Source organism: Panthera leo, chromosome D2 (assembly GCF_018350215.1).
Source record: "Panthera leo isolate Ple1 chromosome D2, P.leo_Ple1_pat1.1, whole genome shotgun sequence".
Classification (NCBI taxonomy): Eukaryota; Metazoa; Chordata; class Mammalia; order Carnivora; family Felidae; genus Panthera; species Panthera leo.
In genome coordinates, this window is record NC_056689.1 from 22,721,353 (window position 1) to 22,744,027 (window position 22,675).

General features: G+C 36.2%; 1 protein-coding gene across 2 annotated transcripts in view; it reads right to left on the reverse strand.

Annotated features, from left to right (window-relative positions):
* Positions 1-22,675, reverse strand: part of TMEM26 (transmembrane protein 26) — a 47,749-nt gene that overhangs the window by 19,922 nt on the left and 5,152 nt on the right. For both annotated transcript variants that reach the window (XM_042908284.1, XM_042908283.1), the window contains exons 2-4: positions 11,996-12,074; positions 6,110-6,223; positions 3,962-4,182 (exon numbers count right to left, since the gene is read on the reverse strand). In XM_042908284.1, coding sequence (XP_042764218.1) covers positions 3,962-4,182; positions 6,110-6,223; positions 11,996-12,074 — 414 coding nt within the window. The remainder of the gene's footprint in view (positions 1-3,961; positions 4,183-6,109; positions 6,224-11,995; positions 12,075-22,675) is intronic.

Sequence of the window (22,675 nt, forward strand, 5' to 3'; positions counted from 1 at the left end):
CTGTGGGGGAAGGAAAAAAAAATAGTTACAAACAGAGAGGGAGGCAAACCATAAGAGACCTTTAAATACAGACAACAAACTGAGGATGGAAGGGGTGAAGAAAATGGGTGATTGGCATTGAGGAAAGCACTTGTTGGGATGAGCACTGGGTGCTTCATGTAAGTGATGAATCATGGAAATCTACTCCCAAAGCCAAGAGCACACTGTATACACTGCATGTTAGCTAACTTGACAATAAATTATATTTAAAAATGAAACTAAAAAGTAAATAAATAAAACCCTGTAATATGATACCACAAGAACATAACAGAATGTTTATAATCAAAATACTGAAAAAATGGTGAAAATGAGAAGAAATGGAATATAAAAATATACAGCCACTTTAGAAAACAGTTTGGTAGTTTCTTAAACAATTAAACATGTACTTAACATAAACCCAGTCATTCTACTCCTAGGTATATACCCAAGAGAAATAAAAAAAGATCTATACAAAGGACTTTAGTGTATGTTCATAGCCATCTCATTCTTAATAGCAAGATAATAGCAGTACACACATATATCAACTATTAAATGAATAAATAAAATGTGGTATATGCATGGAATACTATTTAGCAATTAAAAAGCGGGTAACTACCAATACATGAAACAGTGTGAATGAACCCTAGAAACATTCTAGGTGAAAAAGCTACACACAAAACACTACATATTTTATGATATCTTTTACATGAAATTTCTAGAAAAGGACACTGTGCAGAAAGAAAGCATATCAGAGGTTGCCTAGGGTTCGCTGTAGGAATGAGTGAGAATTGACTCCAAACAGCTATAAGGAATCTAGATTCTGATTATGGTTACACATTAATAAATTTACTAAATATCGAACCACAGAATTAGAATAGTTGAATTTTATGGTGTGTAAAGTTAAGCTCTTAAGAAAAATTTGCAGCATCTCACAAGTCCATGTAAATTCATAACTATTAGGCAAATTAACTTAAAGTGAGCATACAGAAAGAAATTGATTTAAGTTTAAAAAATTGAATTTGAGATATTTAGCCAGGATGCAGGAAAAAGAGCTAGATATCATCGTGGTGTACACATTATTGAAGGTTTTCTCCTAAATCTGTCAGTCCAAATTATGGAATTAAATAAAAATAGAAAATAAAATGTTATAAAAATAGGTAATGCTAAGTGGGTTATAATGAAGTAGCCTCCTTTACCATTGCACGTGAACATCTTTCACAAACACATTAAATTTATTTTTCATGATTGTCTTTTTTAAGGTCAAAGGGGAAGGCTATACCCCAGTGGGAGGGGTTTAAGTCTCTCCTCTGAAGAGATAGACATTTGCAGTGTCTACCCTTGCAGTACAGAAGATACTGGTGACAAAATCAAAACTCAGAAGGTGGGTTTTAAGAGGGAGAAAAAATTCTAAATTCTTTCTGAGTCTGAGTAGTGATGGAGTCGTGTGGGAGGAGACTACAGAAGGTCACTGACACCATGTAGTTATATCAAAAATAAAACGAGAAGAGCTTGGATGGTTCAGTCGGTTAAGCATCCAACTCTTGATTGCGGCTCAGGTCATGATCTCACAGTTTATGGGATGGAGCCCAGTGCAGAGCCTGCTTAGAATTCTCTCCCTCCCTCTCTCTCTGCCCTTCTCTTGTTCATGTACTCTCTCTCTCTCTCTCTTTCAAAATAAATAAACATTTTAAAAAGTAAATAAATAAAAACTTCAGTCTGAAACCATGAAACCTAAAAGAAATTTTAAAACAGGGGTGCCTGGGTGGCTCAGTCCGTTGTGTCTGACTTCGGCTCAGGTCATGATCCTGTGATCTGTGAGTTGAAGCCCCATGTCGGGCTCTGTGCTGACAGCTCAGAGCCTGGAGCCTGCTTCGGATTCTGTGTCTCCCCCTCTCTCTCTGCCCCTCCCCTGCTCATGCTCTGTCTCTCTGTCAAAAATAAATAAACATTAAAAAAATTAAAAATTTAAAACAATAACCAGGGCATACTTTACTTGATCCCTTCTCATGACATAATACAAGTTTAAAATAAGAAAAAAAAAAGGTTTTTGAAATGTTCACATTAATTTGTAGGTGGCAGGAGAATTTGCTGAATTGAAATTACCTGGATTGGGATACGACTGTGTGTCCAGGATTTCTCTCACTACTTACTCACCATTTGCTCTTCAGTATCCACCTAGCACATTGCCTGGTACACACTAGATAATCAATCTACAGTTGATGAATGAATGAGTACCTCATGATTTTCAAAGTTTTTGGGGGGAATTAAGATTTTAATGACTAACCTATTGAATATTTAACATCTATTGGCAAACACTGATCTGTTAAATGCACCTTGGTGTCATTTCTGGATGGACCTAATAAACAGACCATTAAGATAGCCGAGTTAGTCATTTCTTATGTTTTTATTTTATTTAAAAAATATTTATTTCTTTATTTTGAGAGAGAGAGCACACATGCAAGCAGAAGAGGGACAGAGAGAGGGGGAGAGAGAGAACCCCAAGCAGGCTCCAGACTGATAGCGTGGAGCCAGATGCAGGGCTTGGTCTCACAAACCCATGAGATCATGACTTGAGCCAAAATAAGATTCAGACACTTAACTGACTGAGCCACCCAGGTGCCCATTTCTCGCATTTTTATTATCAGCCCTACAAAACATATTCCTCCTGAATACTCCATTTCCTACCCTATATCCCTCCCATCTCCCTAGATATTTAGCATGTATGTGTTTATTTCTATACAGTTTGGCTAGTCATATTTTTATTTTTATGGCCCTGTCACTGTGCCTATATAGTTACTTATTGTTTTTATGTGCTTGGTCATGATTTTTTCATGTTTTTCTTGTAATCCCATTGTGTCATAGGTGTCCTAAAGTATCTGAAAATTTGTTATACAATGTAAAGCACTGGCTAAATGTAAGGTATTAAAGATACAAAACTGAAATCAACATTTTGAGGACTATGGATCAATTTAAATTGAATTCTTGTTAAAATTCTATGTGTACTTAATAAAGTATAAGAAAAATCAGTACAAATGGAATAGGAAATGATTATATACAGGTAACCTATGGTTACAGATATACTTTGTGCTATAATTGGGATATTAAGTTTACTCAGTAAGTTAGTGCATTTTGCTCAGCTTTATGTTTCGTTATTTGAGAAACACAGCATAAAGTAAAGTGTAGCATTAAAAGCCAGCTTCATTGCAATTTATTTTTATAGCACAGTGCAAAACAACCCAAGCTGAAAGTACATACAGGCACTCAGACTTAAATCCCTAAAGGTAAGAAAGTAGTTCCATAAACAGATGTGATCATGGATTCTGAGTTTATTTGCTTGTGGCAAAAATAAAAGTACCAACTCAATAAGTTTTAATTTATAGGCATCTCCACCAGAAAGCCTTGGGCACTTTGAACAAAACTGACTAAAAATAAAATTTAGTAAAAAAAAAAAAAAACCAAAAAAAAAAAAAAACCCAACCTAATTTGCCCCATTCTCCACTCACACGAGGGAATATAAATTCTCACCTGGGTAGAGGAGAGATTTCCTTATGTCTTTTCTAGGTGATTTCCTGGAACGGTAGCTATGCTCTGCTCTAGAAGAGAATTTTATGATTGGGGGCATTCCTGGACATTTGAGAATATGAGAGAGGAGCTATGGATGGTGACTCTACCTCTAGGTTTTCTGATCACCACAGCCCCATAGGTTAGCTATGGTCATGCAGCCATGTAGAGCCTTTCTGTTCTCACCCAAAGGAAATATTATTTGCCCATTTTCCTTAGCAGGAAGTTCACGTATATATAAACTGGGCTCATACCTAAACCTGAACATCAGGAAATTCTATGATTGTATCACCGGTCATATGATAGACTGGAAATCCTTATATTTCTTCTGTAAATAAAAGAATAGACACGTATGAGGGCCTGACCTTGCAGGCTTACTTACCTCACATTTTGTTCCTCCAGGGTCTCACTTGTGAATTCCAGTATGTCAGCAGCTGTTCCCACAAACATAAGGAGAAGTTGAGAGAGTTGGTCCCTAGTGATCCCGCCTCCAATGGGTAGAAGCCATCTTCCAATTATGAGCATTAGCAAGAATGTCTGATGGAGTCCCAAAGTCCAAACTTTTTCACATACTGTAGATAAGTTATTCACAAAAACTTTGGCCTGTGTAACAGAAATGTCATACAGAGAGAAGGACCATGAGCTGCCACCTTGGAAAGTGATGCCATCTTCACCATGGCTTTCAATCCACAGTTTTTGTGGAAGGTCATTTTCATAAAAATGATTCTTCACCTACTAAAGAAAATAAAGCTCCTTTCAACTGAAGACTCTGGAGAAAAAAAGCTAAGATGGTTCTTAAAATGGGGCAGCCTTATAAGAAGTAATTTAAACCTCACACTTGCTAGTAGGATTGTAGCATTTGGTATTTAAAGAGCCAATCTGATGACGTTTTAAAGATCACTTCTCATTTTACTTTCTCTGTAACAAAGTATGACACAACACATAGCAAAACTTTTTAAATACCAAATTAAAATCACAAAAAAATCCTTGTATTTTTCTTTCAGAGATTTCAAGTCTGAATTTAGTAATCTGGGAATATTTTAACATGGTACAAATCCCTTGTTTTTTATTGCTCTAAAACACTGCTACATCAAATGAGAGAATGTATAATAATGTTTATTAATTACGTAAATGTAAAGAAAGAGACTAACTATAGTTACTATTTTTATTTTGAACATTTAACATAATTGAAAAATCTATAAACTAGCAACCAAATTTTATTCTGCCTTTAATCTTGGACTCTCAGAAAAATTTACACCCCTTTCTTGTTTTCTGAATGATATCTCTTGCCCGTTTAACTTCTAAATCAGTTTTAAAATATATTACTGGCCCTCAGAGGCTATAATCTTTTAAAGACTACAGGAATGTTGGTCTCCAGTGGATTGGATAGTTGATTCTGATTTATACAAGTAACTTGACTATGTTTGTGCAAATCTATTTACTCCTCTCAATTACTTACTGATGTACAGGTAAAGGCAGGATAAGACAAGGCAGGATGCTAACCTGATTGAAGCCACACATGAAGATCAGTGATCTTGCCTTTACACACTATTTCATATTTCTTCTATGAGACTTCATATACATCTTACTCAATTCTTTTTTTTTTTTATGTTTATTTATTTTTGAGAGAGAGACAGACAGAGACAGAGTGTGAGTGGGAGAGGGGCAGAGAGAGAGGGAGACACAGAATCTGAAGCACGCTCCAGGCTCTGAGCTGGCAGCACAGAGCCTGACGCAGGGCTTGAACTCATGAACCGCGAGATCATGACCTGAGCCAAAGTCAGACACTTAACCGACTGAGCCACCCAAGTGCCCCATACATCCTACTTAATTCTTATAGGAAGCATACTAGTGGGGTAGTTATTAATACTTTCAACTGTCAGATGAAAAACTGAGATACAGAGAGATTAAGTGATTTTTTCAAAGTGATGCCAGTCAGCTGTGACGGGAGCTTGATTTAGAATCCATGAATTAGACTGAATTAAATCTCTTAGAATCAATAATCTATCTTATTATTGAAACCATGGCTCATTGGTACTGGCCTGGGCCTCGAGTCTCTCCCATATATCATTTCCTAATAGGCCATGGTTAGTTTGACAAATATCAGGCATGTGAAGAACAAAGAAGTAATTCTATTTTGGCTGAAAATCTTCCCTATTTTATTAATGTAAACTCCTAAAATATATACAGGACAGATCCCAATCTTTTAACTATATCATTCCTTTACCAAAAATATGTATCTCCCTTTGTGCATACATTGTCTGACCTAAGTGTTATAGGTTACTTAATGCTGCAAGTTAAATATACCTATTAATATACAGGTATATTAGATATATATGACTATTATGCATGTTAAATGTGTTTAATAAATATAAAAATACAATTGTTTTGCAAAATCCTGAGCAAACGATTAAATGATTGGCAAATTTCCTTAGGAAAGAATGAGCTGCAAGGTGTAGAGCATGTTATTCTCACCAAATGAAAAGGTGATTTGCCAGATCCTTTAAAATACAGTGGAAAAAGCTCTCACCGTCTTAATGAGATCATCTGCTACATTGGCTTGTTCACTTGACATCAAAGTTTGATTGAAGTTTTCTTTGCTGCTGGTATTTTGTGACATCCCTTCAGATTGGCTACTGCAATGCTAAGAATTTTGTAAAAAGGCAATATGTAAAAAAAAAAAAAAAAACCACAATAGGTAGAGTTCCAAGTGGCTTCAATTATCTAAGCAATTATGAGTAGATATGTGGAGTTTACACAGCATGCATAAACATTTCCAAAAATCAGATTATAGTCTTGAGATAGAAAACCACTTTTCAATTAATATGAGAACAGACTCAACTATACATGTTTTATTTTCCCACAAGTCTATGAGGATGTAGAAGCTCCAAGTTCATTGTGCAGAGCTGTAGAATGTTTTAAGTTTTAATTTTAATTCCAATTAATACATATACAGTGTTATATTAGTTTCAGGTGTACAATATAGTGATTTAACAATTTCATACATCACCCAGTGCTCATCTCAAGTGCACTCCTTAATCCTGATCACCTATTTAACTCACCCCCACCCCCACCCCAGCTCCTCTCTGGTAACCATCAGTTTGTTCTCTATAATTGTCCAGTTTTTTTGTTTGTTTGTTTTGTCTCTCTTTTTCCCCCCCTTTGATCATTTGTTTTTTTCTTATATTCCACATATGAGTGAAATTATATGGTATTTGTCTTTCGCTGATTGGCTTATTTCACTTAGCATTATACTCTCTAGCTTTATCCATGTCATTGCAAATGGCAAGATTTCAGTCTTTTATATGGCTGAATAATATTCCGTTGAATATATATACCACCTCTTCTTTATCCATTCATTTATCGATGAACACTTGGGCTGCTTCCATAATTGGGCTATTATAAATATGCTGCCATAAAAATAGGGGTGAATATATCCCTTTGAATTAATGTTTTTGTATTAATAGGGTAAATACCTCATAGTACAATTGCTGGATCCTAAGGTAGTTCTAGCTTTAACTTTCTGAGGAACCTTCATACTGTTTTCCACATTGGCTGCACCAGTTTGCAGCCCCACCAACAGTGCACAAGGGTTCGTTTTTCTCCACATCCTTGCCAGCACTGTTCTTTCTTGTGTTGTTGATTTTAGCCATTCTGACACGTGTGAGGTGATATCTCATTATAGCTCTGATTTGCTTTTCCCTGATGATAAGTGGTGATGTGCATCTTTTCATGTGTCTTTTGGCCATCTGTATGTCTTCTTTGGAGAAATATCTGTTCATGACTTCTGCCCATTTTTAATTGGATTATTTGGTTTTTGGGTGTTGAGTTTTAGAAGTATATATATATATATATATATATATATATATATATATATATATATTTTGGATACTAACCCCTTCTCAGATATGTCATTTCCAAACATCTTCTCCCATTCAATAGGTTGCCTTTTAGTTTTGTTGTTTCCTTCACTGTGCTGAGCTTTTTATTTTGATGTAGTCCCAGTAGTTTATTTTTGCTTTTGTTTCCCTTGCCTCAGGAGACAAATCCCAGAAAAAAATTGCTACAGCCAATGTCAAAGATGTTAGTGCCTGTGTCCTCTTCCAGGATTTTTATGGTTTCAGGTGTCACATTTAGGTCTTTAATCCATTTTGAATTTATTTTTGTGTGTGGTGTAAGAAAGTGGTCCAAGTTCATTTTTCTGCATGTTGCTGTCCAGTTTTCCCAACACCATTTGTTGAAGAGACAGTCTTTTTCCCATTGAATATTCTTTCTTGCTTTGCCAAAGATTAGTTGATCATATAGTTGTGGGTTCTTTTCTGGGCTTTCTATTCTGTTCTACTGATCTATGTGTCTGTTTTTGTGCCAGTACCATACTGTCTTGATCACTACAACTTTGTAATGCAACTTGAACTCTGGAATTGTGATGCCTCCAGCTTTGCTTTTCTTTTTTTAAGATTGCTTTGGCTATTTGAGGTCTTAGGTGGATACAGACAAATTTTAGGATTGTTTGTTCTAGTTCTGTGAAAACTGCTGTTGGTATTTGAGAGCTGTACAATTTATGGAGTCATAGTTGGGTTTCCTTTCTTGAATCCTGGAACAATTGCAAAACAAATCAACAACCAACGACAGCATTAAAACATGTATGATCTTGGCCAAAGTGTTGATTCTAAGAGTTTATTTCTTGTCCAGAAGGCTCTTTATCTAAAATACCATTTGCTTAGGTCAGTAATCCAATTACATTCAATCTTGCCTGTTAAGCACGGTAACAATCAAAAGAATTATCATGTTCACCCATCAAAATATACATTTTAGTGGCAGTTTGAAAGTCAACTTAGGTTTACGAAAAATTTGACAAAGACCTAAACTAAATGTTTTCCCCCTCTCACTCTTTCATTTTGTGTGTAAATTTCTGCAGGTGGACTGTGCATGATTTTTATCCAGATGCTGGGAATCTGAGGTAGAGAAAAGATTTATAAGAGAGAAAAGGGGTGGCACTTGAAAATGTAGTGGTAGCCACTGATTACTTCACACACTGTTTAAAAAAAAAAGATTGAAGATTTTGTTTTAAACACCTGCAGGGCTAACATACTTTTGAAACATACACAAACAGATGCACACAGCACTGCCATCACCACCACCAACCAGCACCACATACCCACACTCACGTATTTGGGTTTAGAGAAACTATTTTTTTTTAAATGCTAACGCTGTGAGAAGTATATTTTTCTTAATTATTTTGGATACTGCATCGATCATTAAATAAACCACTTGAAAAAGTAAAAAGAAATGTCAAGAAGCTATTTTTTTCTAGTCTCTCCCAAAACAACTAGTATTATGAGTGAAATGACAAGAATAATTAGGAAAAATGGCCATGTGCCATATCTCTAAAAGCAAAAATCCAGCTGTTTGCACACTATTTTTTTCTGTACAACTAAGGCTCCAAGAAAAGATAATGAAGATAAAAAATTCAATCTTTGAACCAAGCAACAAATCCTCATTGCATAGTAGCTTTGTGAGAATCAAATAGGCAATAGGAAACAAATTTTGACCACTTTATTTGCAGGCATGACAGCACAGTGTATATTAAAAATGGTGACCTTCATATGTTTTTTTACATCCTTATCACCAAAAATCCATAGACATATTATTTAAATAAAGTCATCTGCACTGCAGTAGCAAATAGCTTTGTAGTCCATATTAAGATATTACAACCTATCTGAGTCCCATTCCATCCTTGTAATTCTACTTATTACAAAATGATGAAATTTTCCTTTAAGTGGCAACTGCATTTGGACAGCAAAAACCAACTGGTTTGATGCCTACAACCTAACGCAACTTGTATTGTTTTTATGGTAATATTATTTACATTTCGCGTTGTATAGGTGAGTCATGTAGATGTTCTGGGTACCAACAAACCACTTTTTCATGGGCTATGTCTTAAAAACTCTTACTAGTTTCAAAAATATTCCTTTGGGTCAAACCAGACTAAAACACCTTCAAGACTAGAAACTTTTCATTGCTTTAATTTTGCCACTTCATAAATAGACTTAAGAGTTACGGTCATAGTTGTTTTCAGCTATGTAAACCTAGCCAGATTCAGAAACGAAGGCACAGAATTGATCATTTAAGATTTGGAATCTCTTCATGAAATAGGTCAAGATGTTTTACGAACGCCAAAACACAGGTTAGAACTTTTAGGATGTAGAATACATGGAAAATGTGAAAAGAAACTAATTATTCTTTCCTGTCATGAAAAAAAAGTCAGATGATTTTGATTCAAAACTCCTGTAAAACATAGAACGTGTAACTGAGAAAGGCAGTGTGGGTTAACAGAGCAGGGATCAAGGCCTAGGTGCTAAGCCCCAGAATTCTTACTGATTAGCTGAGCAGGCCTTGAAAAAATTATTTAATCTTTCTGAGTCTTAGCCGTCCTCTTTTATAAAGTAAAAAAAAAAAAAAAAAAAAAAAAAAAAAAAAAAAATATATATATATATATATATATATATATACATACCATGCTTAACTTATGGAGTTCCTGAGTTCATAAAGGAGAAAATGTATTTGAAAATACTTTGTATTTGAAAAAAAAGGATGATATAAAGAAAAGTGGTTATTATCACAACCAAACATTTTTAAATGAATGGACTAAGACAATTGCTGTGCCTCCCTTTTTTCTGCCATTTCTTTTCCTTAGATGCAATTCCACTACTGTTTTGTCTCTCTTTCTCTTACTTTTTTCTACTTCCATCTCTGCCCACCCTGCCCAAATCAATCTTTGGGCATTCATTTTAATTTTTAGTGTCAAAATGAGTCAAATCCATTACTACTAAAGGTCCAATTTCTTTTGTAGTATGAAAATTAGAGAGGTACTGCCTGGGGCTCAAAAATCTTTTTTTTATTAAAAAGAGAGCTTTTGGTTGCATGCTATTTGTTGTAATGGGATTTGACCTGTATATCAATTAACTGTGCAATGCATTTATATTATAAAAGCGTTTGGGGAAATGAATTGTTATTGTGGATGATAGTCATGTTATAGAATTGGATGTGAAGGAAAAAAATGATTCAAATCACCAGAGCTTATTTCCATAACCCTGAAAGTTGTAAGTAGTAAGGAAATTGAAACAGTCCCCTAACTCCTCATGGTACAGTTTTAAAAACCATGATAACTTGAACCAGTCTATCTATTGTTACAAAAATATTTTTGCCACAGACATAGAGATAGCCTATGACTTTAATACTTTTTAAATAGGAGATTTAAGGCAGATAAATGTTTTCTTTATGCCTGTTTTATTGGTATGTGCTTGTGGAATTCTTCAAAAATAGTCCATAGAGTTAAATTCCCCTGTGTGTACCTAAAATTTGGAACATTTTCCAGATGCAGTTTGAATATCCGAAACATACACAAGAGGCTTAACTTTACTATAAAATGATTGACTGTAGGAAAGAAATCTGTATAGGGGCAAAGTCTTATCTTGACTAAAGCATTTTATCAGTAAAGGTACTAAAATTATACCATAGCTAAAGTTCATCTGTAACCTAGTTCCTTTATCCACGCTCTGAAGATGTGAAGTCTGGTCTGGAATCTGATGGGATCTGCCATCCACAGTATGGAGGCTTAATAACAACAGATTGTGAGACCATTCCAGAGCCTGAGACTTAGGGTTGCCCATGTGAGAAGCAACTCGCTTAGCAGCTCTTTCTTTATATATAGATTAGGGACTCTTATTGGAAACCACTGTTTATTTTTTAAATCAGTGTGGTCCTCATACATATAGTCCACCTTTCCCAATGGTGGGTGCCATACTCCTCTCCTTTACCCTGAGTGTCTGGCTCCAGAATAGAATTCCTATTTCACTAAAACAGATCATAGGACTTTAGGACTCTCAAAAGGGAATCTGTTGTAATCTGTAAGGCCTAAATTTTAAGATAGACTATTTCAAATAGACCCTCCAAGTTTGACTGTATTTACATAGCAGGGTATAGACAATGGGTTTCTATTTTGTTTTTTCTATTTTTAAAAATATTTCAGAGGATGCTGGATTATTGAGCCCTGCCCATTCTTGGTACAATATAGAAACTCATTAAATCTGTAAAGTTTAAAACCAAATTTTTACACACAGCCTGCCCCCCCATATAAACTCTAGCATATTCGGAGGTTAGGGGGTGCTTAGGAACAAGATCTCTAACATAAATTGTTAATTAATTATGCAATTTTAAATCTTAAACAAATGTAACATTTTTATTAGTTTTGACAGATTGTGAATTCACTTTCTTTTGCTAATGGCCTCTTACTTATTCAATTCTTGATAACTCCAATTCCTCTGAGACATGCATTTCTGAAACAAATTGGATTATAGTATGAAAGTAGTTTATTGATGAATTTTCCACTTTCCTACTTTCCGAAAGGCCATACCTGGGTCTCATGGTGCATTTCAAGAAGCCATAATGATGGAACAATGCTAATCAGATAGATAAATATGGCTGGTGAAAACCTGTGGAAGAAGAGAAAAATATGTTTAGTTTTTACAAAAAAAAAATTTAAAGAAAACAAAACAAATGCACATACCCTGATCACATCCAGTCAATCCTCCTTATCTCAAGTGTTCATTTCAATGGGGAAAAAAGCATTATGTGATTTCTGCCATATGGATTATAGAGAAACAAAGTAACTGCAAAAGGCACTAGCAGCTGTCATTCTCACTGAATTTCTAATCCAATTAATAGAAGTTAATTTTAATATGGTTTAATGGGACACTGCCAACTAGTTGCAGGCACAAACTGGATATTTTGTGTTTAATATGTTTTACAGATAGCAAATACAGCAACAGTAAATCTTATTGGATTTCTCAGCATTGCAATTTCAGGAAAATTGGCTGCATTTTTTAATATTAACCTAGAATTCTGAAAGCTCAAATAGTAACATCCTGCTAGAACACAAAAATCAGATGATAATGAATAGGAATGAGCAAAATCTACTGACTGTATCTGCTAGGCCTAGTGAAAATAAAAATGCAAACAAACAACAACACATGAAGTGCTTGGTATTTTTTTTAAAGCTATCTACATTCATTATTTCTGGCTCAAAATTCCGAGGGCAGTTCAAATAGTGGGCCTTTATAATAAAAAATAATCAGTTTCAAATATCAGTTTTGCCAGTGACTCTCAGTTTGCTTCCTAATTCACAAAATGGGGACAGTCACTGTATTAGTCATCTTGGACTGCCATACCAACATACCACAGATTGGGTAGTTTAAACAACAGAAACTTATTTTCTCACAGTTCTGGAGGTTGGTAGTCTAAGATTGGGGTTCAAAGATGATTGGGGTTTGGTGATGTCTTTCTTCCTGGTTTTTAGAAGACACCTTCTTGCTGTGTCTTCACACGGCCTTTCCTCGGGGCACATGTACTTCACAAGGAGAGAAAGAGAGATCTCTCTTCTCCTCTTAAAAGTCTATCAATCTTATTGGCTTAAGATCTTACCCTTATGACCTCATTTCCTAAAACCTCTATCTCAAAATAGAGTCACATTGGGGGTTAGGGTTTCAACACATGAATTTATGGGAAACAGAATTCAGTCCATAGTGGTCACATTTATCCCATAGAGGTCTTTATTATACTTTCTGTAAAGAATGCCTAGCAGAGGTAGGCACACCATAACAGGTAACTACTATTAATATTTTTATAAGACATTATACAATGAAAATGTGTCCTTAGAACTTTGAAATAAGAGAAAAATAGCATACTTTCCAAATTTATTTCTTCAAATTGCACTTCATTTTAGATTGGACTATTGCTTTATAGACCATCTCAAAGTCAAAATTGTAAGCTAATGTAATTTTATTAAAATACTTATAGTATATGCATGTGGTGGTTTAAAATGACATAAAAATTAGAAATGCTAATTCCTCAATAAATATAATTATTCAAGATGAATTGGTATTAAAACCATATTATTGTAACCCAGGAGAGAAAAGTGACCAGACCTAAGTGGAAGAAAACATCTAGAATGGACTTTTTAAAGAAAGGCTCTTAACCCTTTCACTAATATTGCCTTTTAACTTCTGGGGAGAAGAAAGAAAGGACAAAAGAAAGTGAATTCTTTAAAAATCAGTATTTAATATAGAAATTCCTCCATCTTTGATTTCCTGCAAAGAACCAATTTTGAAACAAAGGCTATAGGTCATGATATTATTGAAATCTTGGCAGATGGCTGGGCGATGGAGAGATAGCAAAAGCCCCATGGTTGAACATCCGCCTAAAAAAAGGGGGGGGGGGAATTAATTCCTTGACCTTACATATCAAGGGAAACATCAGGAGAGAGTATTTCCTTTGTGTGACTAAGAAAGGAAATGATTTCCAGTCGCAAGGACATTTGGGATATGTAAATGTTTGTTCTGCTATGTCAAATGTCCACTGGACTGCAGTTTTCTTGACTCTCTTGGGATTAATTTTGAGATTGACTCCCCTAACAATGCCATTACAATAATATCTAAGGAAATTCTGGACTGAACATATGATAGCTCTTAAACAAGGTTAAACAGATAACAACAACTCTTAACATCTATGCATGAGGCTTATTTCTATAATTGAAAAATAAAATGCTATCCCATTTCAAGATACTTCCTCTAATTAGGAATCTGGTTATATCAAAACACCAAAACTAAAAACTTCAAGATCCAGGATTTTCTATGTTGCCTGCCACAGAAAATCTAAATTCTGTAATCTGATATTCAAAGCCTCGATATTCTAGTCTTTCCACTTCCCTTTTCTCTTCCTGTGTCATAGCCCCAAAACAAAATAAAATGTTTTCTCTAAAGTTCCCCTCACTTCAGTTCATCTTCACAGACTTTTTTGACATAAGTGAAAAGGAGGTAGAAAGAAGCAATCGCACCGAAAGCCCAAGAATTTATCCTATTCAACTCAGTCCATAGCCTTTCTCCTCACATGTCCCATCCTCTTAACCCTACACCTGAGAGGATTTGCTGGAATTTCAGGAAGCTTCCAGGTAGAGTTATTGATGAAATGCACAGCACCCCAAGGTAAATAATAGCAAAGCAGCATCAGGAGGTCCCTTCTCTCCTTCCTCTCCTTCTAATTCCCTGCAGCAGGCAGTGGTCATTGTACAACTGAAATTAAATTAAAACAACAGCAAAACTTATGGAGAAAATAGAAGTCTCAATTATCTAGGAAAGTGTTAAAATGTGTCTAAATATATTGTATTTTGGATATGAGTGTTACATTTTAGCCATATATAGAACAAAGTGTTCCATGCTCTGTTAGCTTGATTAATCTGAGAAGAGAGGTTCTGAAATGGTTTTAGAGCAAATGTCCTCCCAAATTATGACTGCCTGCTATGGAATGCTGTCCTCTTACATCTCTACCCATCAACATCTTACCTGTATTTCAGAAGCATAGCAGGAATTAATCTTAGCTTATATTTCTCCCGTGACCCAACATATTCTCCCCTATTTCATGGTTATGTGTATATAAGCCTTAGCTTTCCTAATAAAGTCTCCTTGAAGGGAGATTTTGAGTCTTCTATATATTTATGTCCTTTCCCTCTTACTTCTCATTCATCTTTTCCTCTTCTCAGTGGTATCAGGTGTCTTACTAAGTCTTTAATAAATGCTTACTAAGCACATCCTTAAATGTTTAATCTGTGAATTTATGAATAATGGGAGGACTAAGCAAATGGAGGGAATGAAGGGTACTAGCATCTACCTGACTTTTATTCCCATTCCATGAGATCTAGTATGCTCCCGGAGTGTGTCCCTTGAGGAATTATTACACTGCAGTAGAAATTTCACAAACCTAGGAGACCCAAATTTGAATCTTGTCTCTTCCAGGGTAGTGGAATTCACTACCTTCCCTGCGACTCAGTGTCCTCATCTATAAAATGGAGACCATAACACCCACCTCCTAGGATGGGTGTGAGGATTAAATGAGGCAGTGTGTGCCACAGGCCTGATGGCGTACATGCTTAATACATGTGAGCTACTCCCTTGTCTAGCCTCCGTTCTACAAGTAAACTCACAGCTACATAATTGGTACCTACCCAGAGGGCACCAGTTCAGAAGACTGTTTCTTCAACCAACTCACAATCAATCCTATTTTCAAACTATAATTCCCCAAACTAAAGCTATTTAAGACATCTTGAATCAAAGGAAATTGTTTGCGCTGCTGAGGACAAACTCCACATTCGATGTTAAGGCAATTACTGTTATACAGTTGTGGTATACAAGCATGGCCATTTGCCCATGATGACCTACAGAATGTTGCACGGTCGGGGCCCGGCCTAACTCTTGGGCTTTGTTGTTTGCCATTTTTCCTCACTGTGCTCCTATAACATTGCTTTTCATTCATTTCTGGAAAAAACCTATGTGTCTTCCTAACTCAGGTCTTCACACATGTATTTCTCTCCCTTGAAATATCTCTTTACTCCCACTTTTCACCCGTGTATCTCCATTTCATAGCTCATGTCAGGTATATGGAACTCTACAGAAAAACTTTCCTTGTCCCTCCAGTCTCAATTAGATTCCCTTGTCATGCTTGTCTATAGCACTCTTCACTTTTTCCTTATAAGTCCTCAAAATTTATGACTGTATGTGTGTGCATGTATATGTGCATGTTTCCCATCAGTTGTCTCCTGGCAGTTGTAGGTAGTATAAGCACAAAAAGTGTGAGTGCATCATTATACCCTCAGGTCCTCCCACAGTACCTGGCCCGAGGTGGGTTACCCATAAATATTTATTGATTTGATAAGGCCTTGGTTGATTTTTCTGTTTTCTATTTTCTTGACAATCTGTTGCTGGTTTAGCTAGAAATTTCATCTTAAAATATCATCATAAATGGAATCTTATCAGAAGTTTTACTGAAGAAATTAATTATTCTGTTCTTATATGAATATAATATTGTTTTGCTACTATGCAAGATTTAATATTTCAAGGTGACACTCTAGCCACTACTTATTAGTTAGAAGGTTTGCTATATTCTTGATCATGCATTGTCAGTGCAATTCACTTTTGGAACCAAGGAGAATCTGAACTCTAAAAATTAAAAACTAGACCTGACCCCACCTTTTTCTATGTAATTAATCAAATTGTGTACCTTTTCTTAGGAGCTACCAAATAATTTTACTCCAGTCTTTATGTCTTAATGGCATCAGAAGTAAGTCAATGCCAAGTATTTTGTACGAAGTCTAATACCATAGAAGGATCTAGCCAACCCAGAAATAACTTAAGTCAGGTTTCTGGATACTTGTTTTTAAATATAAGATACACTATTTATTCACAAGCTAACAAAAACTGATAAACTTATGATCAAATTCAGAAGATATGTCCAAGCGGGAAATTTTTATAAAATGTGTACTACCCCATTACTAATCCACTATCTGCCCTTAGAGACTCAGCTTTACTATAATACCAATTCCTACTACTCTGTCAGAATACCGAATGTGTGCAACATAAATACTTTAGTGACAAATTATTTGAATTAGCTATTTTTTAAATTAATATCTTCCTAAATATATTATTTCTCTCCACAGAAGTTTGGTATTTTAGTTTTGGTTTTGAAACTTCAGGGTTTATCCACCCTATCAGTTCTCATTAAAGTACATGGCAGGAGTATCACCTATCTTGAAGGTTTTTTTTCCCCTCTATTTGTTTATGTGCTCATTTGTTTACCAAGTAGAGATGTTTATTTCCTACATGCTAGACACTTCCCTGAGCTGTCAAAGGTCAGGGAAGCTTTTTTTCAGTTCGTTTCATCCAAAAATATTATTTATCATAAAAAGTTGTCATTTCAACAAATTACAGTATTTTTCACAAAATGATTATTTCATGACATTTAATAATTTGGCCCTACAAAGGGATCTTATTTACCTTAGTTCACCATTAGTCTAAAATCAGGATTCCATTTTATTTTTTCTAAAAATGAGTTAGTGCTTCCTTATTGAGAAAGTAAGATTCATTCATCTCAGAAGCATATCACAATATAAATAAGCAAATAGAAAAATTAACTATCCTATTGCCCACGACCCTGTTTAGCTTTCCTCTCTGCAAACAATGAGGATTCTAGTCTTCTAATCATACGCATGAATCAGAAAATAGATAATATTTAAGTGAAGCAAAATAATGCTCCAAGATTACTTCAATGTGGATCATGATTTTACTTGTATCTCATTCTTCAGTATTCCCTACTCTAGAAAGGTGGATTGGAGTTGTAAGGATACTAGTTTCACAATCTCACGTTCAACTGCCTTGAGTATTCTCAATAAAATTTCCAGGGCATTTTATAATAATAGGCCTAATTTCATGGAAAGCAAGAAACTGGGTCAAGATACCCTTTCACAAGCCCCCAAAGGGTATCTCACAGTTTAAGGATTGTCTGCCCTCTTTCACGCAGACTGCTTTCTCCAAGTGGGCCTTAACATCCACGATTTCCCTCTGGGCTGCTCATCAAGGGCTTTGTGTCAATACAGAGCAGGAAAGAGTGGCCAATATGACAGCCTCAGCATAAACCTCCAAATGTGTCCAATGCTCTTGCAGACCACTGAACCTCTGAACACTTGGGAAGTCACTAGTTCAATTCCAGCCCCCACCCTTTTGGTGGCCTTCTTAACTAGCTTACCATAACCTCACAATCACCTCCCTCCCAGAGCCCTTTGCCTGTGCCCGCCCACTAGGGAGGGGAGGAGGCCAAAACTAACTGGGTATTTACTCATGAGACCTGCCCCTAAAAGGAAAAATTTAACAAGGAGTGTGCGTGTTTTAATAGGTGTCAAAATCAGATGATGGGTTTGTCTGTCTGATCTTATGAGAGAGCGGACTAAGCACAAGAACAGAGAGCCTGGGAGGAATTTCATAAGGGCTGGAAATACCCCCTGCAGTGGAACCATTCTTCATATCTCAAAAGCCCTTTAAAAAATGCCCACTTTTAGACTTTGCAAAGAGAATACTTCCAAAGGTGAATATTAGGGCTCTTAATTGTAATTTTCATTGATTGCTGCTGCTGGTTGTTTTTTTTAAATAAAGTCATATTCCCAAATTATGATATAAGCTGGCAGCAAAATTAGTACTATATACTTCACTTAAAATTTTCCAAAAGGTTACCTAAAGCAAGAACAAGCTTTATTAAAATTGAAGTCGCTCACGTTCAAAACTCAGCAGTGTGCTTTAGGACGACTAAACAAAATCTGCATCAATTTTAGGATCTATGTATTATTTTTCTCGTGGAAAATTTCCGAGGCAAAGAAAATCATGGCATCTTCTTAAATGAATTGGTTCCAACTAAAACCCTGCCATCATGATATTGCCTCCACCTGAAAAGCCCTTCTCTCTTCTCTACACTCTTGTAAAACCCCCAGCTACTACAGAAGCTCGTACATAAATCACTTACCTGAGAAATTTTCCTTGTCTAACAAGCCTACTGTACTGATCATATCTTTATTCTGCAGACATTCTGCAGTCTTGGGCTTAATTCGTGGAAAATTATTTTGTTCTCAGAGTGTTGTTTTCTCCTGTTCCCATATAACTGCCTCTATTTTATATTCCTTCAAAAACATCATTATAGCACTTAGTACAATAAATGATTGTTTAATGATTAAGTGAACTTAAATGTTAATGACTACAGGAATTGTAATGGTCTCTGAGAGGATAAAATGCATGATGGATGGTATTTATGTAATGCTTTAGCTTATTTCATTCTATAAAAGACAGTGGTATTTATTTCTGGTCTGTAGAAGAGATTGTTTCTTTACTTTGGGACCCAAAATAAAGGCACTTGAGATTTTTCCTCCTCTTCTGTTTTGTTTTACATCCTATTTTGATTTTACAAGTATGTCTGCTTGTGCAAGTATGTCTCTGAGCCACGTCCGTGTGTAGTCTGGACTTTCCCAAAGTCTGCACTAAGCAAAATCATCCCAGTGCTCATTTTCAGGTCCCCCAGAATTTTACCAACCCAAGTTTGAAAAATAGAAAAATACTTTGACCCTTTATTTGCTATCGGGAATCCTTGATCCTAAAAGTCTATGTAGTTGTATTTTCCACAGAGAAAACCCAATCTGATGTTGAATGCAGAGCACAAGAAATAGGCTGATGGAGTTCAGTGCTGGGATGGAGACTCCTTCTCTGAGGTTTTGCTTCCTCCTTTGCCAGGAGAAGCAAGAATAATACCTCTGGGGTTATGGTGAGGACCAAATCAGGTAATGTGGACAATGTGAATTCTTGGCTCAGTAAATGTGAGGACTCAGTGGATGCTAGAATTGTTTTTTGATATTTTTATAACTAGTTGCGACCTTAGATAAGTGATGGAGTCTTGCTGTGCAGCAATATCCTCATCATAAAATGGGAATGAAGATTAAAACTAACTCATGGGGCACCTGGATGGCTCAGATGGTGAGGGGCCTCAACTCAGGTCATGATGTCACAGTTTATAAGTTCAAGACCCAGATCGGGCTCGCTGCTGTCAGCACAGAGCCCGGTTTGGATCCTCTGTCCCCCCTCCCTCTGCCTCTGTCCCACTTGTGCTCTCTACCTCTCAAAAATAAATAAACCTTAAGAAACTTTAAAAAAAAGATAAAAACTAACTCATAGGGTTATTGCGAGGATTCCCGGAGATAATGGATGTAAAGCAGGCTTGCAGTATTGTTAGTACTCAGTAATTGATAACTGTTTCCACCCCCATTATCACCATCACCGTCCCCTTCATCATCATACTCATCACTACTGTTAACGCACTGTCAGAAAATGGCACAGCCAATTTATCAGGAAGCTATTCGAGGTGGATTAAAACAGGTGTGTGAGATAGGAGGCTAATTCAGGGAAATAAGAAAGCAAAGGAATACTGAAGGACCCAACAAGGGCTGGCAGCTGCACTGATGGTAGAGAGGACTTTTTCCCCCCTAAGGAATATTAATTGTTATTCTGATAAGTGCACAATATTGTTAGCTGTATGCCAGCTGGCTCTGTGAGGTCAGACAAATAGAGGATAAAATATAATACCCCTTCCTAAACAACTACTGTGGATTCATACTCAGAGAAAAGAAACAAAATCAGGCGGCGCCTGAGTGGCTCTTGTCCGTTATGCATCAGATTCCAGCTCAGGTCATTATCTCACAGTCCATGAGTTCGAGCCTCGTATGAGGCTCTGTGCTGACAGCTCAGAGCCTGGAGCCTGCTTGGGATTTTGTGTCCCCCTCTCTCTTTCTGCCCCTCTCCCGCTCATTCTCTGTCTCTCAAAAATAAATAAACATTTAAAAAAATTTATAAAATCAGTCCCCACACTAGCATTTTATACCAACAATCTGTATGTCCTTAATATTATTTCCATGTGACTTTCAAAGAACACTTTTTGATACTTGCATATAAAAACCCTATTTTATTTCAAAACAAAACACTGATTTTTTTTAACAGAATAATGTAGATACCCTAGATCTAACTCTTCTGATAACAGTCCTTCAGAGGACCTTCTGGAGTAGTGAGGGATGTGCACGTGAGGCGGATAAACCTTGATGGAAAAGTGAATGTTCCACTGTTGGAAAAGAAGTTAAACTATTCAGATTTGTCCTGATGCTGAATGCAAATAATGGCACTACCATGAGAAAGGGAAGTGCATGGAATTTAGAAGTAAAGATATATTTATACTGACTCACGAGAGCTGCCCACACCAATTTGCACTTTGCTTCTCTTCCTGTCAAGTACAAGAAGTTACAAAATATTATAACCATAATTTTCAGTTCTAAATGTCTCAGTTGAACATACTCATGGAAAAAGCATGGGCATTACTTAATGGTTCAGTTTCCTGGGGGTCCCATTCTTTTAGAATTATTATTAATTATGCAGACACAATTATTGCTTTCGTCCCAAGTCCACTGTGAAATAAAAGAAGAAAATACGCCTTTTTCTTGGGAGTGAAGCACGGCTAATTCAAGTGAGGGTAAGACTCTTCTTAACCTATGACTCAGATCACTAAAAACAAAGTCATTTGCTGCTAACATTCAATGTGTGCCTCCAAAAACATGCAAATTTAAGTCATCCTCATGCATTGGGCTCAAGGTTCAGGATATAAAACACACACACACACACACAAACACATGTGAAGACAACAAGTATTGTAAAACTGTACACACACTGCGGACAGGGCTGATAAACCCAGTGCACTGTCGGAAGTGTTACTAGAATAACTAAAAAGCTAAAGAGAGGTTTCAGGAAATCGGGACAGCAAGTGCAAACAATAAAAGAAATAGTCTATCTGCAGGGAGAATTTCCAGTGTGCAAGTTGGCCATATGGAAATCACAGGGTCTGCTTCTAAACCCTTTTATTTCATCCTCTCTGATAGCCAAAAAGATGAGCAGGAGAAGAGTGCTTTTATTTCCCAACTTTCTCGCTGGCATTTTTGTAAACAATTTTGATGAACAATTTGTCGAACACTACAGAATTACATCAGACAAAGAATTTCTCCTACACTACCCAAGACTCCTTCAAGATCAGGCTTCATATGGCATCTGTCAAGTCTAGGTTTCCATCTCTGCTGTTGAACCTTCCAAATACAATTGAGTATTCAAAACAGATTTCATTGAGCTTTTGTTTTTTTGTTTTTTGTTTTTGTTTTTTACAAAATTGGTTTGAATTTGAAATCAGTTTAGGATAGAATCCCTTCTGATTCTTAATTCGTCTTTCCTATTTTGAGTTCGGAGATACCCAGATATTTGCTAACACATGATGCTTCAGATAAGATATGGTAACAGTATAAAATCCAGAGGGAATTTTTCTGTGTTGGCAAAGGACATGGGGAAGAGTAGAGATAAGGAAGAGTAGAAAAGAAAGCAGGTTTTATTTGTCTTCTGGGGGTGTGTCAGAAATGTCCCAGGGCACACTTAACTCTTCCCTCTCTCTTTTGTGTTTCCCTGGCTCTTCCCACACTGGCTTTTCCTCCTAACAGACTCAGCTCAGATGCTGACTCCCCAGTGAGACTCTGACCACCCACTGGAATCTTCCCCTGCTGCTTCATCCATCTGGAACTCCTGCCACTCAAGCCTCCAGAGTTCTGATCACTCATTTGTTACTTACTAGCTCACTTGTTTATTATTTACTT